This window comes from Cynocephalus volans, chromosome 8 (genome assembly GCF_027409185.1).
Source record: "Cynocephalus volans isolate mCynVol1 chromosome 8, mCynVol1.pri, whole genome shotgun sequence".
In the NCBI taxonomy this organism is placed as follows: domain Eukaryota; kingdom Metazoa; phylum Chordata; class Mammalia; order Dermoptera; family Cynocephalidae; genus Cynocephalus; species Cynocephalus volans.
Genome location: NC_084467.1, coordinates 46,302,174 through 46,315,449, shown reverse-complemented (window position 1 = coordinate 46,315,449; position 13,276 = coordinate 46,302,174). Strand labels below are relative to the sequence as shown.

The following is a 13,276-nucleotide window of genomic DNA, read 5'->3' as shown; positions in this document are numbered from 1 at the left end:
GTCACCCACCTGGACACCCAGACCACCATGCTCACCTCCTCTCTCACGCCCCATATTGCTGGCTCTATCTCCAGGACGTAAGAACTCAATCACTCTCAGCCCTCACAACTGCTCATCACAACAGATCTGAGCCCCCATCATTTCTTTACCCCTAGTTGGTCTCTGCTTCCATCCTTGACCTCTGAAGTCTCTTTCCAACCCATAGCACTAGGTCAGACCATGTCACTCCTCTGCTCAGAACCCTGGAATAGCTCCCTGCCTTATCAGAGTAAAAGCCAGTCTTCAAGATGACCTATGCGGCACTAGATAAGCTGCCCATCACCCCTCTAAGCTCATCTCCTACCAGGCCTCCCCTCACTCACTCCACCCCATTCACCCTGGCTCAGTGCTGCTCCTGGAATACACACTCACTCCAGGGCCTTTGGGAAGCCAACCCAGAGGTTAACAGAAGCCTGGAAGGAGCCCAAGAAAAGAGTGGGAGAGGCCTGAGCTGTGAGGGCCCCTGACATCCAAGACTCTGGTGGCCGGCACAAGATGGGGTCAGAGTAGTGGGTGAAGAAACGGGATGGTAGGCCCACAAGGAAAGAGAGCCGAAAGGAAGTGCCACTCTGGTGCCTACTGGAGGCTGCAGAGTGGCAGATCTGGCCCTCATGTGGCTCTGTGACCAGGCACATTGCCAGTGGGCACAGGATCCCCATTCACAGCGAGGCCTCTGTGGCTCAGTAGGGGACAGCGACTCACTCTGGTCAGGAGACTGTCTCCATGGCACTGACTCAGCCTCCAAGGTACTGGTGACCTTGAGAAAGTTACTGCCCCTCCTGAAGGCTTTCAGTTAGGACACAGGTGAGTCGATCAGAAGAGGTCTTTCTGGTCTTCAGACCCTCCTCACCTCCTGCCCCTTCAGTTCCTGCCAGTAAAAGTAGTGGCTCCAAGTCACACTTGCAACTCATTAACTCACCTGCCCTGGGGGAAATTCCTCACTTTGGGGTAGGAGTTCCCCCATTAACCCTTTAGAAACCGCAGAGGGTCTGATGTGTGTGTGTGTGTGTCTGTGTGTGTGTGTCCAGCCCAAGGTCATGCAGCAAGGTATGCAGCAAGGTAGGGGCCAAGGCAGAACTAAAACTAATTTCCAAACTCCTAGATTGCTCTGGGCTAATATCCAGAAGGGTGAAGCAGTGACTGGAGAGGAGAGGAAGGGAAGGAGGTGCAGGAGGGGGATCCAGGATTTGGTGATGGGGGAGGGAGAGGGTTACCAAAGATACACAGGTAGTTGAGGAGCCAGCCCTGGGAAAGAGCTTCTGGAGAGAGGAAGGGCAAAGTCTCTGGGAGAGACTGGCTAGAGCAGAGAGCTAAGGAGAGGGAGTGGTGGGGGTGGAGAGGGTTAGGAGGGAGGGTCAGGCCCAGACAGATTTTGAATCCCTCCCTCAACCCACGTAAGGGCTTTCATTATTCAAAGTGAGCTGGGAACCACGCAGCAGTTCTACTGCAGGGAAGAACTGATCTGGCCAGGGGGGAACAGGCAGAAGCAAGGAGATGGATGGGGGACTACTGTAATGGTCCAGGCCTAGGTGGGAGGATCCCAGGCCCGGGGCCCAGCCAGACCTGCAGGAAACACTGGCTCTGACTTTGTTCTCTGTGATTTTACCTCTCTGGGGCTGTTTCCTTGCCTGTTAAGTGGGTACAGCACCAGTAGCAGAGTGGCTTTGAGGATGTGAGACAGTGGCAGAGGGCCTGGCCCAGCACACAGTAGGCTCTCAGGATGCCACCCTTATCCGGCTGACTGAGCCCCAGGCCTCTGAGCGCCTGCTTGCTCTGTGACCCTGGGAAGGTCATTGAGCCAGTTTTCTTATCTGAAATGGGGTGGGATGAAGACATAGGGAAGCAGAATGTAGCTGGACAGAAAGCAGACATTTCTGCCATATCTGGCAAGTAAGGGGAGGTAGTAGGCTTCCTGTCACAGGAAGTATGGGAGCAGAGGCCAAATTTGCATGTGGTGGAGGTGACAGTCACTGCATACTTAATAGGCACTTGGCACAAGGCTAGGAAATCTGCATTATTATTTGATGCATTAGCACTGAGCTTACAGTGGCGATGTGAGCTCACAATGTCAACTGTTGTCATCTCATTGAATACTCATGACTCAACTCTATGAAGCAGGGGCTGGTGCCACCGTAATTCCCAGCTCCTATTTTACAGATGAGGAAACTGAGGCAGAGAGAGGAAGAGTCACTTGTCCAAAGTCATTAAGCTGGTACATGGTGGAACCTGTGCACAAGTGGTCTGAATTGAAAGCCCATGTTCTTTCAGTTATAAACTCAGTCCGTGAACTTGGGCCAGCTCTGCCTCTGCCTCTGGGCCCCAGTTTTTCTCATCTGTATAAAATCTCCCCACTGACAGCCATTCGAGTGTGCCATCTTGGATGTTCTGGTCCAGTTGGGCCCCTGATGACTGCAGCCTCACCGAAATCACGTGGGGCAGAACCACCCCACTGGGCCCAGGCAACCCACACAATCATGAGACATATAAAATGGGATTTATTTTAAGCTACCGAATTTTGGAGTGGTTTGCTACACAGCAATAGATAAATAAAACAGCACTCAGCAACAAGCATTCGTTGAGTGCCTACTATGCACCAGGCACTGTTCGGACACTGGAACAGGCTCATCATTTTTGTCTCTGGCTTCAGGGCCTTCTAGGAGCCTTTAACTTCCTCTCCCTGCAGTTTGAACCAGGCCTGGGCAGGAGGATTCAGCACGAGGCGCTGTTTCTCCAGAAATGGTATCAAGAGACAGGACGATGCTCTCGTAGCTGGGCGGAGGTGAGAGGGGCTGGCACACAAGCAGGGCATCCTCTGGGCCATGGCACTTCAGGTCTCCTGCCATGGGGTGCACAGATGGTGTTGGGGGCCCCTCAGCCAGTGGGCAGCACACAGCCTCCTCGTAAGTGGGGATGGCAACCGCCTTCTGGGTCCTACAGGGACAGAAGAAGAAAGGCTGTTAGCAGCGGCTAGGGCAAAAACCTACTGCATGCTAGGGAGACTAAGGAAGGCTGGAGACGACGAAGGCTTCGTGGCCTGTCCCAACCTTTGCAGCTCCACAGTGCCCCTTATCCACAACTGAATCTTGGCATGGGCTGGGCCCTGACAACCTCAGCTCTCTTACCCCTTCCTCCCCTCCCAGTATCGTTAGTGCCCCGTAGGTGCCCACCACACCTCCTCCTGCTGCTCAGTTCTCTCTGCAGGGAAAGTCCTTCCCGTCTCCCTCACCCCTTCTCTGGTGGCCACTCCTCACTTGTCCTTTGAGACTCCTCTGGGAAGCTTCCCTGATCCATACTTCCCTCAGCAAAGCTCCCACTCCCTGCTCTGGGATCCCACAGCACTCTTCTTTGTCACTGCACTGACCCTGATGGTGGTCCCCTAGGGCAGGGACTGGTTCTGAGTGTCCAGAGGCTGAAAGCAGGTTCTTGGGGATGTTTTTTAAAAGACTGAGTGATGGTCCATGGACAGAAAACTCTCAGCTTATTGAAACAGCCTTTACAAAATCAGAGTTGTAATGCCAGGACAGAATGGAAGACCTCAATTCTCCTGCCCATCTGGATGCCTGAGGCCTTGATATGATGTCTGCCAAGTGATTACTTCTGCTTGCATACCTCCAGGGATGGAGAGCTCACTATCTACCAAGTCAACCATTTCTATCTCGGGACAGCTTAGCTTTCCTGTGACTCTTTCTCCTGTCCAACTGAACCACCCTACAGGGACCTGAGGCAGAGACCAGATCTTCTGAGGTTCCACTGACCAAGTTCTGCAGGCCAGATTCCAAGAATAGGATACCTGCATCCCAGCCACACCAAGGCTGATGGGAATGAGACTGCCCCTCAGCCCTCTCAGAGCCCTGACAGGTCATCTCCAGGGAGCCAGTGACCCTTCCCCTACCAGGACCCTGATCACTGACCCTGAGTGTCACTGATCTTCGGTCTGGGCTGCTACTACTTTGGGGATAATAGTGCCAGATATAGGGCTGACTGGGTGATCTTGAAGGTCCCTTCTGACACTGAGTCACTCAGGACAGTTATGAGTCTGGGCACTGGCTGGCTCAACTCCTTGCTCTGCCACATTCTTGGTGGGAGATCAGTAACTCCATTAATTGGGGCCTCAGTCATGCCATCTGTAAAATGGGGGACAATAATGACACTTAAATAGTAGCCATTAACAAAATCTCAAAGGTCCCTCATGAGGAAGGGGTGGGGGCAACAAAACTTATCACAGGTCCCCTGCATGTCAGGCTCAGAGAGCCTGAGCCACTTGCCCCGGATCCTCAGTTTGCAGCTGGTGGGGGAAGCAGTTTAATCCACACCAGTGGTCTTGCCGTCTAGATGGGGGAGGGGCTGATGGTGGGAGGCTGGCCCAGAGGACAGAAGAGGTAGTGGACGGGACTTGCTCTGGTGGCTGATGGAGGGGCCATGCTGCTTCTGCCCCCTCACATGAACACCCAATGCTCACTGGAGACTTGGCCTTTCTCTGGCAATTTCTCTTTCAGCCCAAGCCTACCGCAGCCCACAGAGTCGCCCACTGGGGAGGCAGGTTTGCTGCTCCCAGACACAGACCAGGGGGAAAGAGCAAGCTGATGGGGTCCCTGGATCTGAACCCCAGCCTATGTACCAGTGTGATGCAGGGCACTAGCCAGGAGCCAAACATAGGGCTCCCCATCCGGGTCTCCTGGGAACTCTCACAGAACTTCCTTCTCTGGAAAACAGCCCAAGAGCCGGCAGCCTCCTCTGAGCTCCCAGCATCCTTTGCAGATGAGGGCAGGACAAAGAATATTGCTCCCAGAGGCAGGTAAGCTGCATTCCATTACTGGGCGACTTGGGGTGTGTTCACACCTTCTCTGAGCCTCTTTCTCCTCATCTGTGAAACAGAGATAATAATTCCCCTTTCACAGATTCAGGAGAGAGAAAAATAAAAAAACAACACTCGAAAAACATGGGTAATAAAGCTTCCAGAGCCCCCACATCTCCTGCCCTGCTCACTTCCCAACCATACCCCTGCCCCTCCCCAGCTTCTTAGAGCCCTCTAGACATGAGACAGCTTTTGGGTATGACTGGGGCCACCCCAGCAGGCGACAGCTGGCAGGGCAGGGAACAGGTGCCAGGTGAGCTCAGCCCACAGCAGGAAGTTTTCTTAGAGGGCAGATGTGGAGTGGCCCAACTGTCATCTCAGTGGCCAGCTGGGCCCACCCAGCCCATCTCCAAGGTCACGATCTAGAATGCCAGGAACTCGGGGCCCTGTGCCGGGCAGCCATGTCACACACTGCTGCAGAGAGGGCTCCATTCGTGGTGTATTCTGGATATGGCGCCTCTACAGTTGTGTGTGGCAGTCCTACCACTATGGTCTCCATGTGCAGGAAGCTCCACCCAGGCCAGGGGCTTGCCCCTCTCTTTGGAGCCTGGTCAGGGCAGGAGACCTGGGCCTGGCATCAGCTCTACTGCCCTTCAGCTGAGTCAGGCAAACACAACAGGAGAAGGGGAAAGGGACAAGGAGTGAAATACTATTTGCCCAACACTTAAGTTCTCTAATCTCATTTCATATTCATGACAACTCTAGTGGGTAACAGCTGTCACCCATTTTACGAATGAGTAAAAGTCATGTATCAACTACACGGCAAAGCCCCAGCTTTACCTGATTGCAAAGCTCAAGCTAACTGTAGCTATCACACCTCTCCCCCAAGCCACCTAATCGCTCGACGCCTCAGTTTTCTCATTGGTAAAACGGGCCAGATCCCTACACTTGCCTCAAAAGCAGTTGAGGCTCAAATCAGTCAGTGGGCATGAGAGTACATAGTAAACTGGAAAGCACAGTAAGAGCAGAGAAAGCTAATGTGTGCACAAACTTTGCAGTGTGGACACCTCTCTGTCATCTCATCTGAGCCTAACAGCGATTGGAGGGGAAAGACTGTCACGCCCAGCTGATAGATGAGGGATCAGACATGGCTCAGAAGGTCTAAGTAACATACTCAAGGACACACAACTTACACAAGAAGGAGCAGAGACTGCTGTAGTACTCAGGGCAGAGGCCCCTGGAGCCCTCACATCCAACTACCTCACTTAAGGGGCTTGCATATAAGATACGATCTTCCTGAAAGCAGGGGTTTTGTCTGTTTTGCTCACTGTTGCACTGTCAGTACTCTGCATAGGACCCAACACACCATAGGTGCATACTAAATAGTAGTTAAATGCATGAAGGGAGCTAGCCAGTTAGCTCAGTTGATTAGAGTGTGGTGTTTGTAACACCAAGGTCAAGGGTTCAGATCCCTGTACTGACCAGCTGCCAAAAAAAAGCAAAGCAAAACAAACAAAAAACCAAAAATGCATGAAGGACTAAGTAGATGAATAAATGGGGAAACTGAGGCCCAAAGGGGAAGGGACCTGTCCAAGCCATCAGCCTAGGGGTCCTTAGTCTCTGACCCGAATTACCCACAGCCAGGCACCTCCAGAGAGCAAGGTGCCTGGGAGTAGGAATAGGAGAGTGGCTTCCTCCATGGGGGCCAGATGCTGGGCTCTGCAGGCAGCAGAGCTGGGCTGAGTCAGCCTCTGGGGCAGGAAAGAACACCACTAGCAGAAGCAACCTCCCCGACACCTAGGCACCCCAGTTTCTGAATCTAAGACTTGAGTCTCAGAGCCTAATAGGCTAGGAGCACCCTGCCGCCTCCTAGGTGGGCTTCCTCCCTCGCCTGCTGGGAATGAAGGCTGAGTGGTCCCACCTGACAGCCTCAGCTGTGGCCTGGACTCTGTTGCATCAACACGGCTGTGTATACAGACAACACCCCCTCCACCACCCTGCACTCATGCCAGGCTGGGTTGGGAGGAACAGGCTCTGGTCCAGAGCATGCCAAGGTCTGGCCTGGCTCCAACTGACCACTAACTCGCTGTGTGACCCAGTATGTCACTTGGTTTCTCTGAGACCCAAGTTTCTCACCTGAGAAGCAAAGGGTTTGGCTGGATAGTCCCCAAGATTCAAACCAAGGTCTGAATATTGTACCAAGTGGCCTCTGTTGAATACTGTCTCATCTCTAGCCTCAAGGAGTCACAGGCCAGTAGTGGGAATACTCTTGCATTCTGTAACTCGGAATGAATTTCCATCCAGGTCCCAGGGCAGCTCGCGGAAGTCTAGATTAGCCCCTAACATGCCCAAATACAGTGCTTTGGGAGTGGCGTGGGAAGAACGCAAGCTTGCAGCCAGGGGCTCTCGCCACCTTCCAGCTGTGCATGCCTTGCCTTCCTCTTCTGCAGATGGCAATGCTACTGCTTGCCTTGGAGGGGACAGAAGGACAGAAGATGAACTATACAGGTCCCTGGTATGTAGGCACACTCGATGCTTTGTTGAATACGTAAGTACGTAATAAGGGCTTTCACATTGCATGCATTCTCTGCAGGGCAAAAATTGGTTCTTGGGGAGTGTTGATACTCCCTTTATATATAAAGTACAATAGATACAGAACATAAACAGGTACACAGTATATCTGCGTTATTAAAATTTCATATGAGAGGATTTAGAAAAATGTCTAAAAAGGCTGGGGGGTAGGTACTGATAATGAAAAAAGGTTGAGAAATGCTGTCTCAATGCAACATTTTGTCTCCACTCCCCACCACCCCCCCTTTGCACATGCTCTGCCACCTGCCTAAAATGCCCCTCTCCACCGTGTCCACTTGAGGAAAAGGTGACATTTTCTGTGTACCTACTGTGTGCCAGTCACTGGGCTAATAAGCTCTACATACACATCACCTCATTCAATTTCCCCAAGTGTCCCCTGAGGTAGTGAGTGGATGAGAGCACAGACTCTGGGGCCAGACTGCCTAGGTTCAAGTTCCGGCTTTGACACACACCAGCTGGATGTCCTGGGGCAAGTCACTTAACTCTCCATGCCTCCATTTCCTCCTCTGTAAATGGAGTGAACAACAGTACCCACTTCAGATTAAGTGAGCGAGTACATGAGAGCGCTTAGAACAGGCCTGGCACGTGGCAAGGTGTTTGCGATTATTATTGTTGCTGTTGTTTCTGTTTTATTTCAGATGAGGAAGCTGAGACTTAGTGGAATTTCATGATCTACCCAAAGTCCCATTACTAGTCGGTGATAAGACCAGGACAGGATCCCAGTGGGACTCTTGTGCCTGAGCTCTTAACCCTTCTGCTATTCTGCCCCATAAACACTGAGCTCAGCTGCCACCGTCTCCAGGAAGCCTTCCTAGGTTTCTTTTTGTTGCCACAGGACCATGTCTGCCTTTCTTTCACAGCTCTAACTACTCTGGTTTGTCATCATCTGCCTCTATCAAGGGGCTTTAAACTCCTTCAGGACTGCACTGATCTGCTTCCCTATCCTCAGGGCACAAGGCAAGGCCTGGTGCAGAGGAGGAACCCTATGAGAGTTTGCTGAGCAAATGCCAGATGGTGTGCTGCCCCCACCCTGCCCTGCTGACCTGCAGCTGTCCTTCTCTGATGACTCCACGGTGAGGTAGTAAAGGTCTCTGGAGATGTGGTATGGATCCCATCGGGGTGGCCCCCGGGTGTTGGCCTTGATGGACCACAGCAGGCCGAAGAGCAGCAGTAGTCCACCTGCACCGCAGCAGAAGAAGCTGACCGACCTGAGCAGGGGCCTGGTGGCCTCAGGCATGGGGTGCTGAGTGGGTAGGACCAGCTGGCCAGGTTGGGCATCTGCATCCCCTTCGCTCCACCAAGCGAAGCAGAGTGTCCCGGCCACCAGAACCACTGTGCCACCGACTGTCATGCAATAGCGGAGGGTGGAGGCCACACGGCTCCTGTCACACATCTAGACACACACACAGGAGAGAGAAGAGGAAATGGGCCACATGAAAGATATTGGAGATTGGATTTCAGGCCTCCTCTGTCTGAGGTCACTGTGCAACTTTGGGAAGGTCATTTGACTCCTCTGTCCCTTAGTTTCCTCATCTGTGGAATGGAGATGTGCCCCTGACTTTGAAGGGCTATTTTGAAGGTCACAGATAACATGTATTAGTTTCCTAGTACCACACCTGGTACACAGTAGGACCTTAGTAAGTGTGGCTACGTTCACCCTGGGCCTCTCCAGTCCAGAGGTATAAGATTCCTCACTGTGACTACTTGATGAGAAGCTGGGAGGGAGAAGAGTGAACACTTGTCGGGTCCTCAGGCCTGCCACGATTGGGACTTGCTGGTTATGCACCGCCTTACTTCACCTGGTCACAATCCTGTGAGGTCTATTCTATTACCTCCATCTGACACAGGAAGATACCAAGACCCTGGATAAGTTCAGCTACTGTTCCCTCTGCAAGGAACTCCCCGTTATCTTATCTCCCCTCAGGGCTCAGCTCAGCCCTCACCTGTGATGCCTTCTCTGATGACACTTGAAATGCCCAAGACCCCTGGGCCTTCTTCCACTCCAGCATTTACATCTTTGTGTTTAATTCCTCCTTCACTCATCCCCCCTACCAGACCATGAGACCCCTGAGGGCAAGGTCCATATTGGCCCTGTTCACTGCTATATCCCCCCCAGTGCCTAGCACATAATAGCAACTCAGTAAACTTTTGTTGAATAAGCCCTCTCAGAGAAAGTGTTGCTGGATAAATGTTCATTGGGCAAAAAGCCTCCCTCCCAGTTGTGAAGAACTGGGAGAGGGAGGGAACACAGGACTCCAGCTGCTGCAGCACAGGGCCATGGAGAACAGTCCTGGCTTTGATCCTCACTCTGCAGTCACCAACTGTGTCCTGGGGTTAGCCTCTCAACTGCTCTGGGCCTGTTTCCTCATCGTATAAAGGGCAGGCTCTCTAGTACGCTGCTGGGAGACTTTGTGGAGGTGCTGTCTCTCTCCCAGAAGCTGAGCCAGTGAAGCAGGGGGAAGGGGAACCCTCAGATCTTGAGGGAGACTTCAATGACCAGAAATCCCTTCCAAATGGGGGCTTGCCCAGCCAAACATGGTACATCCAAACGATGCCCTTATCTGCAGCCATTCAAAGGCATGTTCCTAGGCGAACTGAAGGGCATGGCAAAATGTTCAAGATATGGCAGGTGAAACTGTAGATTTCAAGAGGGCATGTTCCCAAACATGTTTAGAAACACGTGTGCGTGCGTGTGTGACAGAAAGAATGTATACATGTAAAAGGGGTGCTCTGGGAGTGGACCCCAATATTTCTGAACTCCCAGACCAGTAGAAGCATATAGAGAAACGCCATTTGTAAATTACCTGCAGTTCTGTTCCTGTGAATCTGTCTTTAGGGCAATTGCCTCCTGTCTCCAGTTCAGGGCATTTTCATGGAAGGAGAGGAAGAACCTGACTACTCTCTTCCCAAAGTCAGACAGCTAGGAGAGGCTGTCAAGAGGAGAAACCAGCTTGGGGAGGGAGGCCACACGCACACACAAGCAGATCAAGAACAGTAATAATATGCACTGCCTGTATGCAACGGCACTTGACAGTTCTTCACAGCCAGCATCTCATCTGACTCCCCACAACGGAGCTGATCGGGCAGGAAAAAATTCCCATTTTACAAATGAGGAGACTGAGCCCCAAAGGGTGAAGGACCTTGCCCAAAGCCAGGTACAGCAGAGTCCTCAGCACCAGAGGAACTCACATGTGGGCACGCCCGCATGAGGAAGCCTACAATGCTTTTTATCTTTTATCAAAACAATAGTTGCTCATTGTGGGAAAAGGAAAAAACCACAGACGAGAATAAAAATGCAAAATGCAAATCATGAGTAATCTTGCCCCTTAGAGATGAACAGGACCCCATGTGGATGTTCCCTGTCCATCTCTCCCTTGGCCTGTATACCTGACAACGGTGGCAGCAGATGTGGGCTGGGCCCTTATCAGGCTGGGCACCACTTTACAGGCGTCCCTTCACTTAATCCTCACAACAGCGTTGTACTGGGGCCCCTAGAGTGACAATTTGTTCAAGGTTGGTGCTGGATTTGGACCCAGATCTAGTCTGACTCAAACTCCCTGTGTGTGTGCACAGCTAGGTCTGTCTATATTGTTTAGCATGTAAAGCTGAGAGCATGTTGTGAATACGTGCATTTGTAAGTCTTTGGCACAGGCTGCTTCCCCCACTCCCCACTTAACTCCTCCAGGCCTCAGACAATCCTGCAATTGCCCTTAGTGTGTTCTCACGTGGTGTCATGGTCATCTCCTGTGTGGGTCTCCCTCCCTCCATGTGGATCCCCCATGGCAGGCAGGGCACATGCCAACCTGCTATCCCCAGGGGGCAGAGGTTGTCAACATCCACTGCATGAAGGACAGCCTTTATTACAGATCAGGGCTCCAACTGATTATCACCAGGGTGTCCTGCCCCAAGACTCTCCCTGAACCATTTCAAAGAGGTGGTCTTCAGGCAGTTTATTTGCCCCTCACACTTGTGCACCTCTAGATCCTCCTTGTACCCTAGCGAGGGAGGAAGGAAGGGCTCTCTGCCTCGGAAAGCACAATCCCAACCCCAGGGCAGGCAGGAAACTCCCCCAACCCCAGAGAAGTCCCACTCCAACCCTGGCACTCAGTCAGCAACTGCCAGGCCGACCCCATCTCCCTCCACCCCCTTCCGCAAACTCCTGCCCTGGGAGCCTCCAGAAGACCTGTTGCTCTCTCCACCTGGGGAGCCCTCTGCTCCCATCCAGGGCCCTCGTTTCACCCCCTGTTCAAGACCCAGCCCAAACACCATCCCCTCCCAGAAGCCTTCCCCCTACTACACCCCACCCCCAGCTCCCGTTCTTTCTGTTAGCTCTGTGACCTTGGGCAGGCTGCTCAACATCTCTGGCCTCAAACCCCTGCCTCCCAGGGGAAAGCAGATTACGAAGATGAGATGGCAAGACAGCAAGCTGGAAGTGAAGCACAGTGACACAGAGCTGGACAGACGATGACCCTGGCTCCAACCCCGGACAAGTTGTGTAACTCCACCATGCCTTAGTGCCCCCTCTGTAAAATGGGCACAATAACACCACATGGCCCGTGAGAATTGAAATACATGAAAACCATGTACTCTCTTATCGTTACGATGTTTATTTCCACCGCAGCACCGAGTAGCTGCCTCCCGCTCCATCCTGCCCCGCTGCCCAGCAGTAGCAGGGCCGGCCGAATCCTCGCTCTGGCCCTGACAAGGCGCAGCGCCCTCGGTAAGGCTGCGGGCATTGAGGCCCTGCTCCCGGCAGCAGCGCCGCCCTTCCGCCCGGGCCGCGGAGGCCCCGCCGTTGCCCCCACTCCACGCTACCGGCAAGGGCACTGGAGGTGCCAGTTTCTGTCAAGAAGAAACTGCCTGAACGAGAAGCGGCCCCAACCATCCCCATCTAGCCGCCGGGGTTAATGAGACCCTGAGCGCCGGGACCCGAGGCACCAGCAAAACAGAACCCAGGACAGCCGGCGGTCCAGACTCTGCCCACCAAGCCACCGGGCTCAGGGGTCGGGGGGTCCCGGCGGGGTCTGCGCTACAGGGAGCCGAGATGCCTCCGGGGGAGGGCGAGACGGCGTGTCCACCCACCTCGGGCGGCCGGGCGCGGGGCAGCGCGGGGGGCCCGGCGCGGTTCAGAGCAGCTGGCGGTGGGACCCGAGGGCGGCTGCGCCCCGCGGGGCCCCGGCTTCGTCCCCACTGCCCGTGGGGGCCACCCCGAGGTCCGGGCTGGGCCGACTGCGGCCGGGCCCCCGGGGCCGCCGTCCGCCGCAGCTGTCCTCGGATGCGCGCCCTCGCCGGCCGCGGGGTCTGCGGGAACTCCCGGGCTCCAGGTGTTGCGCCGGCGCTCGGCCCGCCCCGCCCGACCTTAAAGCGACAGGGCCGGGGGTTGGGGCTTCCCGGCGCGGGGGACCGGAACCGCCCTCGAACTGCTCGGGAACCGCCTGTCCTTAGGGTCGTCCCGCCCCCACGACCGCCCTGGGCCGGGCTTGAGAATGGAGACAAAGCCCGAGAGCCATCGCCGCTCAGCGGTGCTCAGGACTCTTCTCACCCATTTTACAGAAAGGGAAATTGAGGCCCAAAGAGGAAGAGTCACTTGCCTAAGTGTTTCCCGTAACGGCTTTGTCTTCTCACAGCCGTCAGTCAGAGAGCAAGCCCTCCCGGGCCCTCGTGACCCCACAGCCTGGGGAGAAAGACATTCTCGGTAGTAATGACCAGCTTGCACAGGCTTCCCCTTCCCCAGGCCACCGCCCCAGGGCGTGAGAGGCCGGGGAGAGTGGGGTGGAGATCAGTGGCCTCCCACCAGCCCTGTGCCCTGACTTCTCTGAACCTCCCTCCTGTGTCAGAGGAGGGCTGGTG

The 13,276-nt window shown here is 54.1% G+C and overlaps 1 protein-coding gene across 1 annotated transcript; it reads right to left on the bottom strand.

Moving 5' to 3' along the window:
* Positions 1–2,702: 2,702 nt before the first annotated feature.
* TMEM61 (transmembrane protein 61) lies at positions 2,703–12,557 on the bottom strand. The gene is made up of 3 exons (XM_063103848.1): positions 12,509–12,557; positions 8,470–8,819; positions 2,703–2,970 (listed from the first exon to the last, which is right to left on the bottom strand). The coding sequence occupies exons 2-3, from the start codon at positions 8,817–8,819 to the stop codon at positions 2,703–2,705; spliced, it is 618 nt and encodes a 205-aa protein (XP_062959918.1). The 5' UTR covers positions 12,509–12,557.
* Positions 12,558–13,276: the final 719 nt, after the last annotated feature.